This window comes from Crocodylus porosus, unplaced genomic scaffold (assembly GCF_001723895.1).
Source record: "Crocodylus porosus isolate Cpor-Errol unplaced genomic scaffold, CroPor_comp1, whole genome shotgun sequence".
In the NCBI taxonomy this organism is placed as follows: Eukaryota; Metazoa; Chordata; order Crocodylia; family Crocodylidae; genus Crocodylus; species Crocodylus porosus.
In genome coordinates this window covers 15,213,468-15,234,625 of record NW_017728932.1, presented here as the reverse complement: position 1 = coordinate 15,234,625, position 21,158 = coordinate 15,213,468, and the positions used below count along the sequence as shown (strand labels likewise).

Genomic DNA, 21,158 nt, shown 5'->3' with positions numbered 1-21,158 from the left:
ATAGGCTGCTACAGGAAAAGGATTTTCAAAATTTGAAAGAAATAAAACTAGGCTGACACTAAAATAGGAAATAAAGGCATGTGGGCACACTCACCATGGGCTTTAATATGACACGAGCTTTCAACCTTTAACATCCAACTATATCAAAGGGACCTCAGTACTCACTGGCAAGACCCTAGATATCACTTAGTACCCAGTGCTCAGTCCAGAGAATATTCTGTACTCTATATGGGGCCATTCTGGAGGTTAAACTGGCCTGTGAGGCCTCCAAGAACCATGCCACAAGCAAGCCCATTTTTACTAGTGTTACCTGCAAAACTTTCGAAGATAGACTCTGCGTCACTCCACTCCGATTCAGACTTTTCCTTCCTCCCCAGATTCAGCGTTTCAGTGCCACTACCTGTCTGCCACCTGCCAGCTCTTCTCTGCCACTCAGGATATCCCCGATCCTTGATGGTGGCTTGTAGATATGTCTCCTTCAGGCTTTCTGCTTCACTCTCAGAAGTGCATTCGCTGGGCGCATATGGAGGAAGAAGTCCCAGCTGGCCTGAGACTGCTCTTTTAGCCATCTGTTTCACTTCAGCTAGACAAAACCAATATCCTTACTGTTCCCCTTCTTGTTGCAAGCTAGATGCTCAGGGCACCCACCTGGGGAACACTCGCCATTTAGGTCACTCCCCAAGGTTTGCACAGGAGCAGGATTTGGACCTTCAGGCCTTTGCCTGTGTCGTTCAGGCCATCTGTTGATTTGGGAACATGTAGGGTCATTGCCAAAAAGTCTCCGTCATTGTCACAAGGGCCAGAATCTTACCTCTGCTTTACAAAAAGCATAAATCTGGAGAAATCCAGGGGAACACTTTGGACACACATATTCATTAGGGAATGTTCTAATGGGGTGAGCCCTGGTGATAATCACTTCTATTCCTCATGTTATATGGCCATCTAGTGGCTGCTGCAGTGACTGATGGGAAGAAGTCCTGTTAATATCCTCACTGGATTCATTACAGGCCATCTGTTATTTCAGCCTTGGGCTGAAAATCCTGGTGGCTGCTCACACCTTAGTAACAAGGTTGGACTGATCATGCAAACTCTGCCTGGGCTCAGGACAGAAAATTATATTCACTCTGCATCATCTCCCCAGGAACACCTGGCAGGCCTACCGTAATAAAGTTGGCCCTGTCACATATGCAGAGCCTTTTTATTTTAACTACAGAAACTACAGCACTGGAGGCATCAATGGCCCAGCTCTCTGGCCACACTCTCTATAGACAATACTGTGAGAACTCCCTTCCATTTTTACTCAACAGCCCAGTGAATTCAAGGGGATCTGCAGATGCTCAGCACTTGGCAGTCTTTATTTAGATGCCTAAATATGGAGGTGTTTAATTTCAGAAATCCAACTCTGGCCAAGGAGGAAAGCAACATATGTTCAGTTAACTTAGGAAGCCCCTTCCTGTCCTCTTTGAAGATGGGACACACACAGATAAGCCAAATTCAGCATTGACTGATGAGCCAGCTTGAATAGTATAATGGCAGGAAAATATGCGTGGTTACAGGAATCTTGACAAAGATAAATCACTGAGGGACATGAAGGACAAAATACCATGTTTCCAGGACACTGCCTAACTTCCATGTTTAATCAACTTTGTGATCTACTCACTCGTCCATTCTGACTGTACCATCCTTCTCTCCTCACTTAATATTCTTCTGTTGGAAATTTCAGATGTTGATTTTGGAAACCGCCTACAGTAAATTGTTACAAGGTACATTCAACAGAAATGCATTGTGTTAACCCTTCCTCCAACAGTAAAACGCTAATGTGATGAGATTTGGAATCAACACACTGATCCCCTAGTAGCTTCATGTGCATCCAGTGATGTGTCCATATGATTTATTATGTGTGTAAGGCTTTTCAAATCTTTCTTTAGGTCCTGAGGTACCATTTTCTATCACACCAATTCTTACCACTGTCCAGTTCACCTTTTACAAAGTGATCACAGACCCCAGAGAAAAAGATATTATGTACTGACATATTCCAACTCCTTATTAAGTTCCAGTGGTAGTTATCTTATCAGCTATTGTAACTGACAATGTGTCAGTGTCATGGCAGGATCCTAACTGGATAGATGGATTTTGGCTTGCTGAGAATAACTCAGTGCCATTTTAAATCCTGGACCTGTATGCTTGTAACAAGGGTTTTAGTGGAAGAATTTGCTCAATTCATTCCTTTGTGAACAGGATCAAAGCAGCGGGCAGAACTTACCATATCTCCTCTTCAACTGCACTTCCTGCAGAACTTGAATCACCTCCGCTCTCGTGCTGCAAGTTGACATTTCTTTTCCGTCTTACAGACACGCGTGGGTGTAATTGCTGAAATGAGTAAACCAAACCATGACTCAGCACATACCAGGTATTCTACGGTCATTAAAGCCATGTTAAGAATTTGTGAGTGCATCTACATGTGCGCATTTACTGTGCAGTACAGGAATGCACTTACACGTGCACACCCATACTGCGCAATGAATATGGCAACTTATCTGACTTGTGCATAAATTTGATACCTGCATCACGCAGGTATCACATTTACGCCCAATTAGTTACTGCACAGTAAAATTTAAGCCAGCATAAATGCATGTGTAGACATGCCCTGTTTCTGCAAACTTAATTCACTAGCCTTTATTTGAATGGCACTAATCACATGAGTAATGGTGACAGGCTGAGGCCCTACATTAACCAGAAGTAGGTGGTAAATTTCTAGCAGGCTCCTTTTACATGTAGGGGCCCAAACCTTCAATAAGGTGAGTGACTTGTGGGAATTTCTGGTGCTAAGCAACTCACAGATCAGCCCCACAATCCAGATACAAATACAAAATCTTTCTCCAAATATACTCTTTTGGCTAGCAATGTTAATAGTTCCCTTAAGTCTACAAGCACTTAGAAATCATCCTCACATGACAGCTAAGAGCAACAACAACCTATAAAAATACCCTCTCCTACACTTCCTCTGCCTCCCAATATTCCCCACCTTCACTCCAAACAAAGATGATTTTTCCACACGGGCAGTGGGCTGCCTAATTAAACTCAAATGGAAAGACTTTCCTGTCTCTCTGTGAAGAGCCAGGGACACCAAAGTGCTAGTCAAAATAAGAAGAAATAACAGCAGGTGCTAAAAATGTAAATTGGCCTCCCTAGGTCCTTATACCTAGATATTTTAGTTATTTTCAAATCAGCCCTTAAAATGCATTTACTGAGAACACATTTGTGCATCCCAATCCAGTAATCCTGAAAACAAAATTAAGAGGCCAATTTTTAAAGCGTGGCTTTATTACAGTCTTATTATATAAGCCATCAGTAAACAGACATGAGGCTACAAGTCAGAACAAAATGGAGCCATAAATAAAGATGAAATGTCTATATAAAAAAGCTACCAGTTGGTTAAAGCCAAAAAGATGACACATTCTCAGACTGATCATTTTCTCTCTTACATACAATGTAAAAAGCAAAAAAGCACTCAAAGAATAAGTAGAAGAGTGATAATCACTGTTCTCCCTTGATAGAGTATCCAGATCCATGCATCTCTTCACTACTACACTCCTGCGAAACGGCACATACGTAGTCACAGTCTTCTCTCCCTCCCTTACCTGATTGCTTGGTCCTACAGAAGACCCCAGACAGAAATTGCTCTGGTAGACATCACCTTTATTCTTGTTACTTTCACCAAAGCATTCTGTCTTTTCTCTCTGTGCTTTCCTTTTTTCCTGCACAGCCTTTGTGATAGCCTGGAAATGGTTGATCCCTACAACCTTCTGTGAACCAGGCACTTGTGGAGGTGGAGGGGTATAGTTCCTTGAAGGAGGGCCTACTGCCTTCCATAAAAACACATTCGCTCCTGAATAAGGTATCTTGACATTTTTGAGGACATCATCAATGTTATCCAGGTAGCTCTCTATGAACATCTGCTTAGCAAACTGTTCTGCTTGCATTTCCTTAAGCTGTCTCTGTTGTTTTTGGATTGTCTCTAATTCATCTAACTTCTCCTCTGTTCTGCAAATGGAATTTGTTGCTTGCTGCAGGAAGGTCTGAGAAATCTTTAGGTTCAGGACACATTTGCTAATGTGCTGCCCAGTCCTGGATGGGCTACTCAGACTAGCCCTGATAGCTCTTTCCTCTTGGTCCAGCATATACAGCTCTGAGGTCTCGCTTAGTGCCTCTTCTTCCCCCAAACTGTGCTCTGGATCTGTTTCTGAAGAGCTCCCTTCCTCAGAACTGGGCTTCTCCTCTAGCTGTATTTCAGAAGGTACTGGTAGGAGCTTGGAGGCATCCTTACCCTCTTCTACATTTTGCTGCTCTATTTCAGCCCCCAAGGCACACTTTATCTCAGCCTGTCCTTCCACAGCATTTTCATGGAATTCTGAATAATATGCATCAATTTCATTCATTTCAAAGCTACAGAGGCTCTCATTAACATTGCTGGCACTGAAGGTCCTCTGGAAGTTAGTAGCCACATCTTGGCTCAGATCGTGTGGACCTGGCTGCACATTAACCATAGCTTCATGGTCTAGAACAGTTCCTTTTTTCGCAGGAGATACTGAACATCTTGGCACAGTATAGCTGCATGCTGAAAAACCAGATAATAGCGTTAGGCTACTTCTTCAGGCTTCCATTTTGAGTGCTGCTTACTCAGCAAGCCTCTTTGCTTGTTGTTAGACTAGCAACAATCAAACCCTCTATTTGACAATACAGACATATGACACATTCGCTAAGTAGTAAACTGACTTTACTACAGAGTAAAAGAGGAGCAGGCATGTGATGCCCAGCCCTGCTGCAAAGTAAGGTACCTAGAGTCCAGGGTAAAGTTCTCTCTTCATCATTTTCCTCTTCTCGGTGGAAAAAACTAAGGCATATTCAGCTATACTAAAATATTCTCATGGAAACTTTTGGTTTTGCAAAACACGCATCTTCCACAGGAAAAGGGGGCTGGCCCTAACTCACTGTCTCCACTGCAGAAGTGGAGGGGAACTCAGGACTCCTGCACAGAGGGTTCATAATCCCTGCAGCCCTTAGGGACCTGGACACTGGGGTGACTGCAACTAAAACAAGACTACCACTAATTCTCTTTGGCTGTCAGGGTGTGCCAGCAGCAAGGATACGCTGGGACCCCACAATCTAGTCTAGACAGGGGTAGTGATGGCAGATGAGAAGTGCCTTGTTCCAAATCACCACTGGGGTTGTTGCTATGCACAGCTCTGCTAGTTCCAAAATCTGGCCCTTCCCTTTTGAGATGCTTCTGTATGAGAGGACAACCTCAATGCACAGAAACTCACCAGACTCTACAATTGCTTCTCCTTGCAGCTCAATTGTTCGCCTCTGGTACTTGGATTCTGACCCCAAATAGATGTTTACATCTGCAGACGGACTGTGCCCTTGTGCGCATGAGCTTTCACCAGGGCGATCCATTCGAGCAGCAATCAAATCCTGTAACAGAAGCGATGCTGTAAAGGGCAGCTGAAATGGTATTGTAGGGTCTTCTGTTTTCGCTCTGAACTACTACCCTGCATATAGGGTGAGGCTGGCCCCATGCACTGCAGGCAGGCCGACCCCTGCATGCTACCCCAGATGTAGGAAACTCGACCGCACAATTCTGTGGCAATGGGAGGAGACGTGTTCTTGCTTTCCCTGTGGCTTGCTCCTCGGCCTTTCGGCTAGAAGCAAGTAAGACTAGGGGGCATCCAAACAGCAAGGCCTCTGGGCTTGGGGCTTGCACATAGGATGCCAGCCATGGATTTGGGGAGTATGCAAAGCCCCAGACCAATGGGTCTGGGAGCGGGGATACTTGCCCAGTGGTAGAGCCACAGAGATGTGAACAACTGAGCTCTGCTCAGTTGAAATTTGGAACTTGACTCTAGGGCTCTGCCCAATAGAATTCAGAACTGAAACAAAATTTCAACCAAAAAAAAAAAGCCATTAGCCCAACTGCACTAAGAGTATAGCCCACACTCGGACCTGTGACCTCACATTACAGACCTGAAGAAAAGAACAACACCAGCTCTAATAAACTGTTAACTCTGATTAACCAAATGTGACTAAGAGCATAAGTGCTACAATCTTGAGAGTCACCTTTAAGTCATTCTGCAGGGTATATCGAATATCCTGGAGGCTGATGGAGCGGTCCTTCTGTTTGGCTTCCAAGCCTGTCTTTACAATGTCATAATAGGGTTTAGGAAGTCTGACATCAGTATTCAGATATTGCTGAGAAACAATGAGTTCTTTAATAAAGGAGTCTTCCTGGCCACTCCAGGGCAGAGTTTCTGTAAGAAATATTCCAGTTACAGATTACAGCATGTTCATGAATAATGAAAGAAGGGAAAGACTCAGACGAAGCCACAGGAACAGATGACATGACATTCAGACAGGGACATGCCTTCCATTGGGAATCAGACCAGTGGTCCAGTTAGTTCGCTATCCCTCCTCCTCTCACCATGGCCAGCACTGGATGCTTCCCAGAAAGCTGCCTAAACACTCCCTGTAGTTTTAAAATCATGAAATAAACTGCCCAGAGAATATTTTTCCTTCCCTCATCAGGTTAAATGGGTTCGACTGTAGGACAACTGGTTTATCTTGCCGGCTTTCACAGTGGATATTCCCATTGCCAACGTAAACATCTACTCCTTTTAAGAACTCTGATACCCACTTGGCCTCTGTGCTATCTTGTGACAGGAAGTTAGTGTGCCACGTGTAGCAGAACTCTTATCTGTTTTCATTTGGGGCCTGCCATTTGCATTGTCCTTGAATTAAGGATCAAGATCGTTAAGAACTCTCTACACCATTTCCTGTGTTTCATACCTCTTATCCATATTACACTCCTCCTTAAATTAAGCCATTCCAAGGTTTCTAATTTCTCTTCATATGACTTTTTTTTTACTAACCAGTTACTTGATTACCCCTCCCTGAAACCTTTCTATTTCTGCTTATTTCTCTGAGATGGACTGACTAATATTAAATGCATTCATCCAGGTGTGTGTACCACCGATCTGTACAACAGTTCTGTATCTTCAGCATTCTTTTCTATTATACACTTTACAAAGCCTAGCAATTTGTTTGCTTTTTTGATCAGCCCTGCATGTTGAGTACTTCATTAAGCTCTCCACAATGACGCACATTTCCTTTTTTTTGAGCAACAGGAGCTTGGTTTGAACCCTCAGTACGTACTCTACATTCAAAATGTACCTTCACTAAACTCTGCCAGACAGGGTTTTATCTGCTATCATGCTATCTATTCACCTAACTGACAGCTTCACAGTTCCTCAACATCTTCTCTGGTTTTGACTAGCCTACCTAACTGTGGGCCGCAATCTGCAGTTTTGCACCTTACTAATCAGGGCTTTTTGCCCAATCACAAATTAACACTTGGGGTACATCCCCATCTTCACCCCCTTTAATTTTGTCAGGTTAAGACAAGTATTTGTAGGTAAATATCTATTGTGTTTCCCTGTCCCTCAAGGAATCTTGCCTAATCTAAGCGTTCAATTACAGTTAAACAGGTCATTCTCGTTTCTCCCCAGATATCAGCATGCTGTGCAAAAGAGCTAGCAGGGAGATATATGATTTCTTCTTTTCCACGCAACTCTCCTTCTCATAAGAAGGAAACCTTAACTCACAAGTTCTAAAGGAGCTCACCTAAGGGACCATGAAAGGAAATTAAATTGACATTTGGAGTAGTGATGATTTGCATCAGAAGCACTCCATGAGATAACTCAGTGACAGAAGTCTGTACCCCTTTAAATATACCTGTTAAAGCCTCTTGCATTACTGTACAGAAGCTATAAATGTCTGATTTGACTGTAGCAGCCTTTTGAAGGATCACTTCAGGAGAGCACCATCTATATAGCTGAGCTGGGACAGGAATGCGTGTAAGATCAATGTGTTCTCCTCCATCCTTGCTGCCAGAAAAGAAAATGAAACAAGGACAAACTGGGCAAACATAACACATAACAAGTAGCTATTCCATTCAGGGTATTCAAAAATCAAAGAGTTCAAGAAATCACATTAGCACACGGACACAAGCCAAAGCAAGCTACAAGTTCTGTCTAGGACATTTGGTTATAGATGAGCCTAGCTTTGAATCGTCCCATCTGGAAGGTCTGATCTTCAGGAAGCCAGGAATAAATTTCATAATTTTTATATGTTTGTTTATTTTAAATGACTCGTGTTCTGCCCAAACATTAACCAAAACATTAGCCCCCATAGTAAAAAACAGACTTTTGAAAGAACATCTAATATATGCATAAAAATAAATGGTTTGTTTTGGCATGTTACAGGAGCACCCTCTGCCGGGGACAATGACATATAGCTGGCTCTTTCAAAATGTTACCCTCCAAGGTAAAAAAGAAAAGGCTAGAAATTGTACAAGAGTCTGGAAATTAAGATCTCGCTGATCAGATCAAGGTTCAGAGCATAGGTGAAAGGCCTGTTATTTGCTACGTAGGATTGGTAGAGATACCAGCTTCTATATGACTAGAAGTTGCTTTAGGGTTGCCAAATTTCAACCGGCATATTACTAGTTGTCTGGAGATTTCATTCCCTCCCCTTTCAATTAAAAGTCTGATGATAAGGGTACATGGTGCTCCACAAAAATGGTGAAGGCTGACAGTGATCAAAAAGGTTTGGGAACCACTGCTCTAGACAGTAAGTATTCTGCTTACTTTTTCATTTCAAAATGCAAATAAGTGTTCTTCAAAATCTTTGTCTAAGATAAAGGGTTTTTCCTCATCTGCAAAACCTCATTTCCTGTGTAATGTAAAACTGTTCAAGGGAACAGTGATTTCAGATATTTTAAGTAGAGACCGTCTGTTAGAGGAAAACGGTCCTGTAATTTACAGTTCATGTATATTAAAGAGAACCACTTGACTTAAATCATATTTCTGTCTAAAAACATTAGCCCTATCACAATGACAAGTAATACCTAAGATTTAGTGATAGTTGAAAAAAGATAGCAAGAAAATGGAGCAGGGAGGGGGAAGAGCGGCGGGGGGCAGAAATCATTATTCATTTCAGTTCATTCTCTTGGTACCTTTGGCAAATTCAGTTTCTAATGTATTTCAGAATTTATCATCACATCAGCTAGTTTCTCTCTCTTATATTTGCTACAGGAGGGAGAACCCCTGTTTACCTTTTCATGTTTTAAAAGGAATTTGCTTAAAGAAGTTAAGATGTAGTACACACAAAAAAAACCTGAAGAATTTTCAAAAATAATTTTACGAATTCCAAATGACTTTGGTCAAAGTCTCTTTCCAAAGGAAATTAGGGGCTATTTAGAAAAGCTGGATATGTATTAGTCTATAAAGCTGGACAGGATGCACCTGAAGGTGTTGAGGGAGTTGACTGCTGTGACTGCAGGGCCACAGGCCATCATCTTTGAAAACTCATGGAGATCGGGAGAGGTCCCAGATGACTGGAAAAGGGCAAACATAGTGCCCATATTTAAGAAAGGGAAAAAGAAGGATTTGGGGAACTACAAACTGGTCAGCCTCAGCTCAGTCCCTAGAAAAATCATGGAGCAGGTCCTCAAGAAATCAATTTCTTAGCACTTGGAGAAGAAGATGGTGATTACGAACAGTCAGCATGGATTCACCAAAGGCAAATCATGCCTGACCAACCTGATTGCCTTCTAAGACAAGATAACTGGCTTTGTGGATCCAGGGAAATCAGTGGGTATGGTATATCTTGATTTTAGCCATGTTTTGATACAGCCTTCCACAGCATTCTCCCAGGCAAACTAAGGAAGTACAGATTGGATGAACAGACTTTACGGTAGATAGGAAACTGGCTGGAGCACTGGGCTCAGAGTAGCAATCAATGGCTTGATGCCTAGTTGGCAGCTGGTATCAAGTGGAGTGCCCATGGGGTCGATCCTGGGGCCGGTTTTCTTCACTGTCTTCATCAATGACCTGGAAGATGGCACAGAATACACCGCACCCCCAATAAGTCTGCAGATGACACCAGGCTGTGGTGGGTAGTAGATATACTGGAGGATAGGGCTAGGATTCAGAGTGACCAAGACAAATCTGAGGACTGGGCCAGAAGAAATCTCATGAGGTTCAACAAGGACAAGTGCAAAGTCCCTACACTTAGGAAAAAACAATCCCATGCACCGGTGCAGGCTGGGGGCTGACTGGCTGCTCAGTGGCTCTGCAGAAAAGGACCTGGGGGTGACAATGGACAATAAGCTGAATATGGGCCAGCAGTGTGCCCTTGCTGCCAAGAAAGCTAACAGCATCCTGGGCTGCATTGGTAGGAACATTGCCAGCAGATCGAGGGAAGTGATTATTCCCATCTATTCAGCACCGGTGAGGCCACACTTGGAGTCCCGTGTTCAGTTTTGGGGCCCCCACTACAAGAAGGTTGTGGACAAGTTGGAGAGAGTCCAGCGGAGAGCAACAAAATGGTTCGGGGGCTGGGGCACATGACTTGCGAGGAGACACTGAGGGAACTGGGTTTATTTACAGAAGAGAAGACTGAGAAGGGATTTAATAGCAGCCTTCAGCTTCCTGAAGGGGGGGTTCGAAAGAGGGGGAGATAGACTGTTCTCAGTGGTGGCAGATGACAGAACAAAGAGCAACGGTCTCTAGCACGGGAAGCTTAGGTTAGATATTAGGAAGAATTTCTCAGTAGGAGGGTAGTAAAACACTGGAACAAGTTACCCAGAGAGGTTGTGGAATCTCCATCCTTGGAGGTTTTTAAGACCCAGCTAGACAAAACCTCAGCTGGGATTATGCAGTTGGGGCTGGTCCTGCTTTGAACAGGGGGTTGGACTAGATGTGACTTCCTGGGGTCCCATCCAACCTGAATGTTCTATGATTCTGGGTATCCTCAACTGCCACTAATCTCAGTGCAAGTTTCAGGGTCCCCAAAACCCAGGTGTATTAGGCTCCAGAAGTAAAGGTTCAGTAAAACAACTGGAATTACTTCTGTTGGAATTACTTTTACCAGAGGAATAAAATTGAAATCTCAACTAAGATTCCTCCCTCAGTGTTCAGTGGAAGAAGGTTCCATTTTATAATTGAGCCTTTACATTCTAGAGAAGCAGGCAACCTTTTTCTACTAGCGAAACTGATTTTTAAGTACTTACAGCTAAGACCCAAAAATTAAATCCACCTTAATTTTGGCCACTCTTGATGGGCACAAACCATGTAAATGAGCAATGGAGATGTGGAAACCTCAGATCCCCAAGCCAACTCTACAATGCTGACAACAGCCCGGATGAATCTCTGCTGTCCTCCTCAAAGATCCTCAGGTAATCATTAGATCTCTCAGCAAGATTACCTTGACAACAGAATTTAGTCCTAAACAGAACCTCACCTCCCTTTCAAAGTAATAACAAGACAATTCTTTACCTTTCGAGCATGTACTCCAAGTTTGTTAACTTTGCTTCACCAGCAGAAACAATCTGTATAGCATAGGAGGTGAGTGAGCGGTGGACAAATCCACGAGCATGCAAGAACCTCAACGCATCATTAATTTGAAGCAGCAGAAACACAATTGTCTCCATGTACAGTACTGGGAACTCTGAACGCTGAAAGAAACAACAGATAAGAATTCACACTGCTGATCATCAATGTATAGTACAGTGCAAAACTTAGTGTTATGTAACCATATGGGTAGAGAAGTCGAAAAGCGATGCTTTCTACTGTATAGTAATTCACAGTGCACATAGCGAATACTGGGTGATAGCTGAGAAACCACACACTAATACAAGGAGTTAGGATTTCTCACTTTCTGCATCTAAGCAGCAAATGCAGATTTTGTAGCACACTGAACCTTTTCCTAGGCAAACTGTTTGTTAAAAAAAAGAACAAAAACACCAGTTCCACTTACCCTTTCATGGAGGATGCTGTACAGTGAGCCAAAGCTAACTCTCTCATACACCAAACGAGTTTTTTCCAAGTCACTAGACAAACAAACTGCCATCAACTGCAGCAAGTGAGGATGGCGAAGTTTACTGCAAAAAGAGAGAGATCCCAAGAGTACTAGGAAAGAAAAGCTCTGGCCTTCTGCACCTTTTCACTGATATAACTGTTTCTAACTTATCACTAAAATATGCAAAATAATAGAGTTGTTCACTGGCAGCCAACTGTCTTCTGCTGTTTGAAGACACGCGCAGTGATGTACTTATGGTAAGTGTTAAATATGTGGGGAGGGAATCCCGCCTACCCAGTACTACACTTTCCAATGCACATCTGCGAAAAACTGAATTGTGCATCCCACTTGCAAAAAGCAGAGAAGCCAAGATTCATCCTTTTGCAAACCTGTTTGTTTTTATTCCAAGGCTGCCTGGGCTTGTCTCAAGCCCTGAAACACTGGAGACACTGTACCTTTTTTCTTACCTACTATGCTCCTGCTCTGCTATTAGAAGATCAGCTAAACGGAGCTTACTACAGTTCTGATGTGGTTTAAAATTGAGCTCCTTCACCGTGACTCTGCTGCCACCCCACATTAGGCTACAAAGAAAAAGAGAGGGGATTCCACTCACTGCATTTGTACAATAGGTTTTTCAGTTATAGCATCACTTATAAATAGCATCAAAGCTTCTCAGGATTACAGAGCTGTCTCCTGCTGTTAGCAACATGCCATCACTTTGATAACCCTGGCAATATGCTTTCAGCTTTCCAAATGAACAATAAACTCTTTGCTCACCAAAGAGTAGCTACAGCAAGACACAGACTGTTTTACAGAGAGAAAAAGTGCTGCCACTTGGCAGACCACATTACCACAATCCCAGGCAAAAAAACCACAGCATTAGAAATCACTTCTCACAGAGGCAGTATCCAACCCCCCGTGAGGCAAGCTAGTTCTGCTGAGGAGTGGCAGGGACCAGCCTACAGATCCTCTGAACAGCCAGAGTCCTTCTGCAGATCAGAAAAGGCACAACAGGGCCTAACCTGCACTTGTGGCTCTGCCCGTTGGATCTGAGCAAATAGGCTACAGCAGGTGTGCCCAGGGCCTGAACTTGGACCACCCAAATCCAAACTATGAGCATACACCAGGGCCAGTTATGTGGCCCAGAGTTTTTTGTGGGCTGGATCACTGACCTCTATGGGCCAGATTCAGCTCCCAGCATTCATTCACCACAGCTGCCAGAGTCCCTGTGTTGGTAGTGTTAATCCACAAGGCAACTAGAGCTGATGTTCTAGCAGTGTCCCTGGGTTTCAGAGCCTCGTGGAAACAGTGGCCCCATCAGCTGCAGGGATTAACACTCTCACCTGGTCAATGGAAAGCCCCACAGTCTGGATCCAGCCTTCAAGAAACCCCACGGGCTGAATCCAGCCCTAGGGGCCCAACAACTTTGATACCATTTGTCTAGAGATGCTACAAGGAGATTTGACAACCAAAATACAAAAGGAGGCAAACCCTGCTATGGCAGGGAGATGGAATGGATGATTACAGGACATGTTCCTCTCTTGCTTCTATGATTAGTGGAAAGGAAAACAAATCCAGACAGGTCATCTGGTCCAGTCACTCGCTACTCAAGTCTTCTAATATATATTAAACAATAGCAGAAAACAATTTCAGATCTACTCACTTTGTCATAAGCATGTATGGTCCCGTGTGGTAAGAGAACGTAGGTTCATCATCTGCCTGGAACACTTCTCTATCCCCAATGATAGGGAGAGATGCCAGGTACCCAAGCTGCTTATTGCCTGTTAGATGAAACTGAAACAAGAACAACGCAGTGCATGAATAGGAGACACTCAGTTACTCCCTAGTTCTACCTCCCAGCTCAGGTACGCATTCAGTGTGCCATCTTAAGGTGTTGGGAGATGAGCTAAAGTGTCTAAAACATTGTTTTGAAGCAGAAAAATGCTACATTAGCACTAAGGATATCTACCCAGGACAACTGACCAAAAACAAATGTTCATCCAACTGCACAAATTAAAGATCATCTTAAAAGGACTTAAATAGCCATGTTAAAGAATCAGCTGCCATACCCGAGTCACATAGGTGGATCCCCTTGGTATAATCCTTTGTTTGTTTCCCAAAAAATCCCAGTTTAGGACTCTCTAATGTTTGCACCCTTTAGCAACCAGTAAAAAATAACTAACAGTGATTGAAAACTGATACATAAAGGGCCATCTCTGGATCCCTCTCTCTCTCTATTTATTTATTTATTTAAACACAAGTGTAAAGTGCTGCCCAAGCTCAGAGCCCACCAGCTTTCATGTCTTACCTTCCCGAACCCAAAGCTGTAGATGTTCCGTGATGAATTTGCTCCACTTTTCAGAAATTTACCCAGAGAACTATCTGTAATCCTAAGTGTCAAAGGTATAGTATTCAGTAAGTCCCTATGTAGATTAACAGTGCAGACCAAGGATTTCAGAAGGGTTACAATTCCAGCTTCCAAATGAGAGCATTTATTAAACAAGACACAAGTACTGTATCAGGGCTTTGCCTGGGTTCCTTTGCCTGAGCTGACCCCTGCACTACAGCTGAAATGAAGCCTGACCACAAGATGACAGCATACCACAGCATGCTGCAACATGCACCAGTCATATTTCAAAAGCTCGGGCATATGCTGGCAGCTTGCCTTTAATAAGCAGCTCTTACTGTCTATATGATTTTGTTTAAAATAAATCAATCAAGTGAAAATTAATATATAGGCACCCTGCAGTCACCTGGACACTCAAGTATTCTGTTTACAGAAAGATATTTCCAGGCAGACTTCAGTTGTGTCAATAAAAGATATGAACTGGCTATAGACACACTCGCTAAGGATCTACAGAGATTAAGAAACTGGATTTATTTCACAATGCATAGTGCCAGGCATTTGAGATCTAATAAAATAAAAATGCTCATTCAGTGAAACATTTCTGTTAAATAAAGAAGAAAGTTTAAGCTACTATCTTACAAACTGAGTCTACTATAACAAAAAGAATCTCAGCACTAATAACTAAACCCAGACAGTAGCTTCTCTGAATAGGCAGCTCCAGCTGCAAAGCACGTATTGCCAAAAACAGAGCGTAAATGACAATAAAAAGAAAAGACAGGTTATACTTCTGGACCTTTGAGTATAGAATGGAAGGTGTCTGAGTCAGTACCTGAGGTTATAGTCTTACCCTTGAACAAGGCCACCAAATCTACCTGGGCCACAGATCAGTACTTTGGATGAGTCAGTCTTCCTAAGTAAATCAGAAGGGAAATTCTGAATTGCGGCCTGCATGTGTGAAGCACAACGCTGCATAAATTCCAGCATCTGTAAAAAAATGAATCATCACCTACTTGTTAATAGTAATATACAGCCTCAGCAGAAATAACCTAGCTTATTAAAATTCCTATTAGACCATTTATGGACAGTGAAGACTCTCGACACTAAGATGCGAGTATCATACAAAATCACTCACATTCAAAAACAGTTGCAGTGTGTGAGTGTATAAATCAATAATATAAATGGGAAAATAAAACCAAACCTCAAACCCAAGAAACACAGATGATTTCAGTAAGGTAAACATGGTAAAACTTCCAGGAGTTTTCCTTGCTAGAAAATCTCTTTTTCAGTAAAAAATGCACATTAAAAGAAAAATGTAAATCAATGTCAGTTACATTTTGTTGCAGGATTATGCTTAATGCAAAGAGGCACATTGTATTTGCGTCATAACTGCAGATCTAGGTCCCGATCTTCCAAACAAGCATATATGCTTGGTATTACCTACAAGAATATGCATAGTTCCAATGGGCTTACTCACAGACAAAGTTCCACGTGTGCACAAGACTGCAAGATCAGGGACTATTGTTATAGTTCTCATCACTGCCCTCACTGCCCTGATTCTGCCACTGCCCTGATTCTGCAAGATCATTAGCACAGGAAGGAGCCTCATTAAAATCAGGTTGATCCCAAGTGATCCAGGTCTCTAAGCAACACTAAGTGTGTCTACACGTGCGTTACTACACAGTAACTAATCAGGCATAAATATGATACCTGTACGGTGCAGGTATCAAATTATGCTTGAGTCGGCATAAGTCACCGTGACAGGAGTATCGCTATCGGAGCCTTTCTAGGAGTGACTCCGCCCTCCTGTTATGGGCCAACCATCTGCTTACTCACCTGCCATGCCTTGATCTTAATTGATTAATTGATTGATGTAATCAGCTGGAGGCTGCTCACTTTATGCGCCCGGTGCTGGGGGCGCTACCTGCTGTTCCTTTTCCTCCCCTACACCGCAGCCCAAGCCTTGCAGATGGTACTGACGTGGTTTTGACCTGGGCCCTGTTGTGCCTTGGCCCTCTCCTTTACCTCCTTGAGGTTCCTCACAGCCCCCCCTTGCTCCAGGGCTTCTCCCTGCCCCCTTGCTCTGGGGCGTCTCACTGCCCCCCTTGCTCCGGGGCTGGGATCAATGCACCCCAAATGCTGAGCCTTCTCTGGCACCAGGGTCCCCATGCTACCGTGGAGCTCCTATGAGGCCTCCTCCGACCCCTAATAGCCTCACCCAGTCCTCCGGTCTTATAAAACTACAAACAGAAAACTCAAGCCCCTGGGCTATAACATAAAATCTAAGCCGTCTGACTAACCATCATTCAAATCCCTACCAGGGAATTCTCTACCCGGTATCTGCAAACAGAAACTGCTCAGGCCATCAGGCTTCTCTACTCTACTTGCTCCGGCAGAGCTCCTTCTCCCTTGGCTGCTAGCGGAGAACTGCCTTCCTGGCCTCACACCTGGGCTTAAGAAGGGCCAAGCCCTGCCCCTTCCTGTCAGCTGGCTCTGCCAGTTGCCCTGGTAACCAGCACCTGTGCTGCCCTGGTGACTGGCAGCTGAGCCTCCTCCTTCTTGCCACCAGGGGGTCTCTCCCGAGTTGTTTTCTGCTTTCAGGCACAGGGCACCTGAGTGCTCTGCAACAGTCACCATATTTACTGTGCAGTAAGAGCATGCACATGTAGAAGCATGCCCGTACTACGCAGTAAATGTGCATGTGTAGACACACCCTGTTAGAATGGAATTCTTCAATGCTGTCTAAAAACACTGCTTCCTGGGCTATCAGGATTTTACATCTGGAATGTATTTTGGAGATGTTTGAAATCTTTGGTACAGACACATACCTGAGCACTAGTTTCCTTTCCAGCTGACAGAGCCCAGCACTGTGGAGTTCTTCCATCTTTATCATGGACTCGCAGATCACCGCCCACATCCAACAACTTACTAAGAACCCCCCGATTTCCTGAGAAAGCTGCAGCGTGTAGTGGCGTGCTCCCATCATAACAACGGCTGAAGAATATTACAGCAGAAATGTTTCAAATGACTTTCTTTGGAAAATAACTACACTTCTTGAAAGAAAAGCTTATAGACAATTCTTTTTTTTTGTAAAAATAGATGTGTGTGTGTATATAATATATATACACACACACACACACACACACATGTATGTGAGGTTATATATAGCTACACTCTGAGTATCGCTCCACACATAAAACCATAACCCATTACAAAAACCGCACCCATGCATTCGTAGAAAGTCCCGCTGGCCACCCAGACCTATTATAATACCCACACCACGTGCTATGCACACACAAACAAACTCTGGTCTCTCAGACCAGGCACCCCTTTCTTCAATTCCCCACCCTGCTTCCGGGGTCACAGCCTCAGGTCACCCTTGTCCACGCTGCAGTCACTCCAGCTGCTGCTGGAGGACCCACTGCTGCTGTTGCTGTCCTCAGTTCCATTTGTTTCTTCCTCTTCCTTGCTATCAAAGCCCCTTCCCCATGAGGCGGAAGTTGGAAGATCCTGTGCCACATGTCTCTGCGCCAGATGGCTTTAGCTGCATCCTCTCCATTCTCCACTACCAATTTCTGGTAGTAAGTCTGGAGTTCACTCAAAGCCATTTTCACACTCATATATATACTTCTGCACAACAGAATATACCCTGATCTTGACACAAGTGGGTCCATATATAAACTATACCCTGGTCACCATCCACACATGCATTACAGACAAGTAAATAACTCTGCCATATAATAGTACTTGTGTTGGGCAGTACTATCCTATGGCAAAGTTAATTGGTTTACTCCAACCTAATAGCACCACTCATGTAGACCAGGGGTGTCCAACCTTTTTGATTGTGGGGCCGGATCATGAACTTTTTATCACCCAGTGGGCCGGTGAGCCATATTCGAAGACCTCACAGGAAGTGGTATCACATCATCCCCCCAAAACAAAAGAACAGTGTTTACTTTCATTTCCTGTCGCAGAACCTTGGTCCTCAGAAAACGGCTTGGAGGGCCGCATGGTGGCCCGCGGGCCGTATGTTGGACAAGCCTGGTTTAGACAATGACACCTTATAGCTGAGGTAATTAGGCAACTCCACAGTAAGTGTCTTGTGTAGATGCCTCCCCAGAGGTATAGCTGAGGTAGGTGTATGGATAGGTGAAGACACTTAAAGGTCTGAACACGGACGTGCTCAAACAGAGACACTAAAGATACCTATGCTACAAGCTTCTTCCCACTGAGCTCTTGCGACACTTGGCTCTGTTATGTGGTTATTCCAAACCCACACTTGCCCACAGAGATATTCTAGCACATGCAGCTGCAGTGCGCATCCCTCAGACTGCTGCTTACAAAGGCACATTCAGTCTGATGGCACAGCACTCTAATTATCCTAATATTCACTTGTAACACCTAATATAATCTACCACAATGACTAATAACTAACTTGTTTCATCATGTAACATTATAAGGCATATTTGCTATTCAGCCCCAAAGTAAAGCGCTGTTGTATAATCTATCCCCAGCTGTCATGAAGTTGAACGATCCTGCTCTTGTGAAGGGAATGTATGTTTTGCATCTGCTCATTTATGTTTATTAAAGACAATGTTGTGCATCACAACAGTTCAGCTGTCCAAAAAGGTTCAATCTGCATCAATGTATAAATTGTTATACTTAACTGATTTGGGTCCGAGCCGTAATCCAACAGCACATCCACTATTTTCCCAAGACCAAAGAGTGCAGCAGTAAAGAGAGCAGTCTGGCCCAAGGAGTTTACTGCATCCACATGGATCCCTACAACAATGACACAGAAACACAGCCACTAAATGTCTTTCCTGCTCAAGGACCCCTTCAGGCACATGCCACTGATTATCCTGCTGGGAAATGAATCCCTTTACATGAATGCTCAATTCCTTTCTGAATATTGGGAAAATGTAAATCTACAAGATCACGTCTAACAGGAAACAATCATGCACTTTAAGCCTGTACAATTTTGAATGTATTGCCTATTATCAAATCTTACTGGTTTGGGTTAAATAATAAGCAAATGCCAATGACGCAAAATATATTAAATAAAATCAGATAAGGAATACATGATATTTCCTAATGTAAAAGAATAAAATGCCTTCAATAAGAAGCCTTGCTTATTCGCTGTAAACTGTTTTAGCTAAATCGCAACCTTCCAAAATGTGACAGTGAAACAATAGGTAATTTCAGAAACTTTATGATTAGCTTTGCTTGAATTTAGTAAGACCTATAGCAGTTACAATAAGTAGATTGAAGTGGGTGTGTTATAACACTCACCTTGTGCAGAAACACCTATTTAATAAAACCAAACTAGGACATTAACACACTTTGCTACCTTTGAATCTTTACTACCACATCCAGGAGAAAGGGAACTGAGGAGGAAATCCCTGGCATTAAAAAGCTTATCAAACTCTGCCCCAACTGCAGAGCACTAGGAGCAATTCTGGCCTCTAGAGAAAACCCAGCGCACCGTGGTGGGAAGCGGCAGTGCAGCCCGTCCTCCGCACAAGCTGCCCAACATGACCCCAGTGCCCAGCGCTCCCTGAAGCGACGATGGTAGGGCCCTGCACGGGCAGTCACAGGCTGCGTCGCAACAAAAGATTATTAATGTTGTTTTAAGAGTTTTTCAGGGATCCTGGTTTTCTCTGATAAAAAACGGCAAATTCTTTGATTAAAACCCCCGGAATCCAAGTTTCTTTTCTGTGATTAAAATGAAATGTCTCTGTATGCACAAAGGTGCCAGTTGAACACAATGCTTTACTGCTATATGTACACTTTTAATGCAGTCTGGAAGCCGACCAGTGCCTCAACCACTGTAACAATCAATTCTAAATACTTATACATTTTGGCATTTGATTTGGGGTTTTTATCATGGAAAATCAGAGCTCACCCTGCCCCCTTCACTCATGAAGACGCAGGTCCAGCTGCAGCTCTCCCCCCCGCCGCTAGTTTGTGGGGCTCAGCAGCCCTGATACACCTTTGCCCTGCCCATCCCATTGCTCCTCGCTCCCCACCCACAGCCCCCACAGCCCTGGTGGTCCCCTTTGCTCCCCACCCACAGCCAACTGAGCCACTGATAACCCCCTGCCCATCCCCAGCCGTGCCAGAGGAGGCCTCCAGCTGCCAGGGCTACAGGCCCAAGGACCCAGGTCCACAGCTCCCTACCCCTGCCCCAGTACCCGAGCCCCAGCTACTGCCTGTGGCAGAGTCCGACTCCCCCACGGGCAGCATGGCTGGTGCAGAACCCACGGCTGCGGGGGAGGCAGATGCGAGCTGCCCACTGTGGGCTCAGGCTCCCCATCCTGCTACCCTCCCCCAACACCTCTGGGGCCCAGCGGGCAGGACCTGGAGTGGCAGGGCTGAGCAGGGTGGGGTGAGGCAGGACAGCAGGATGGGGAGCCCGCACCCACCCCATGCACAAATCCCCCATGTCCCCAGTGAGTGCGTGCAGTAATGGGGAGCCTCCCAGGACTGGGGGAGGGGGACACCACGGCGGTGAGCAGGGACTGCCCACAGTCACCGCCCACAGTGGGGGCCAATCTCAGGCGGCACATCTGCCCCCACCATGTGTTGCCTATGACAGGAGCCAGGCCCTCTCAGAGGAGCTGCCCATGGCTCTGTCCTACTCCCTGCCTAGGCCCTGTGTTCCAGCCCAGCCCCAAGCACTGCTCCAGATGGGCAGCAGCCCCGCTACAGCCCTGCTCAGTTCCCTCCCTATGGGGGCCTCAACCCCCGACTGCACCCCCTCCCTCCTGCCAGACTTCCCTGCAGGCACATCCCTGGTCACGGCCATATGTAGGTGTGCCTATGCACACGGGGCCCCTGTCTGACTGCCCTCCTCCTGTTCCCTGCAGGGGGAACCCACTGTTTCCCATGTTTTTCT

General features: G+C 44.5%; 1 protein-coding gene across 6 annotated transcripts in view; it reads right to left on the bottom strand.

Annotated features, from left to right (window-relative positions):
- Window positions 1–21,158, bottom strand: part of TEX14 (testis expressed 14, intercellular bridge forming factor) — a 50,235-nt gene that overhangs the window by 23,016 nt on the left and 6,061 nt on the right. For all 6 annotated transcript variants that reach the window (XR_002102998.1, XR_002102997.1, XM_019545707.1 and 3 more), the window contains exons 2-16: window positions 18,928–19,042; window positions 17,089–17,254; window positions 15,111–15,247; window positions 14,225–14,306; window positions 13,580–13,710; window positions 12,384–12,497; window positions 11,875–11,998; window positions 11,394–11,572; window positions 7,789–7,940; window positions 6,118–6,308; window positions 5,325–5,475; window positions 3,642–4,618; window positions 2,264–2,370; window positions 1,661–1,743; window positions 311–583 (exon numbers count right to left, since the gene is read on the bottom strand). Coding sequence is in view for 4 of the 6 variants with exons in the window: in XM_019545707.1 (XP_019401252.1) it covers window positions 311–583; window positions 1,661–1,743; window positions 2,264–2,370; window positions 3,642–4,618; window positions 5,325–5,475; window positions 6,118–6,308; window positions 7,789–7,940; window positions 11,394–11,572; window positions 11,875–11,998; window positions 12,384–12,497; window positions 13,580–13,710; window positions 14,225–14,306; window positions 15,111–15,247; window positions 17,089–17,254; window positions 18,928–19,042 (2,982 nt within the window). In the remaining 2 variants the exon portion in view is untranslated. The remainder of the gene's footprint in view (window positions 1–310; window positions 584–1,660; window positions 1,744–2,263; window positions 2,371–3,641; window positions 4,619–5,324; window positions 5,476–6,117; window positions 6,309–7,788; window positions 7,941–11,393; window positions 11,573–11,874; window positions 11,999–12,383; window positions 12,498–13,579; window positions 13,711–14,224; window positions 14,307–15,110; window positions 15,248–17,088; window positions 17,255–18,927; window positions 19,043–21,158) is intronic.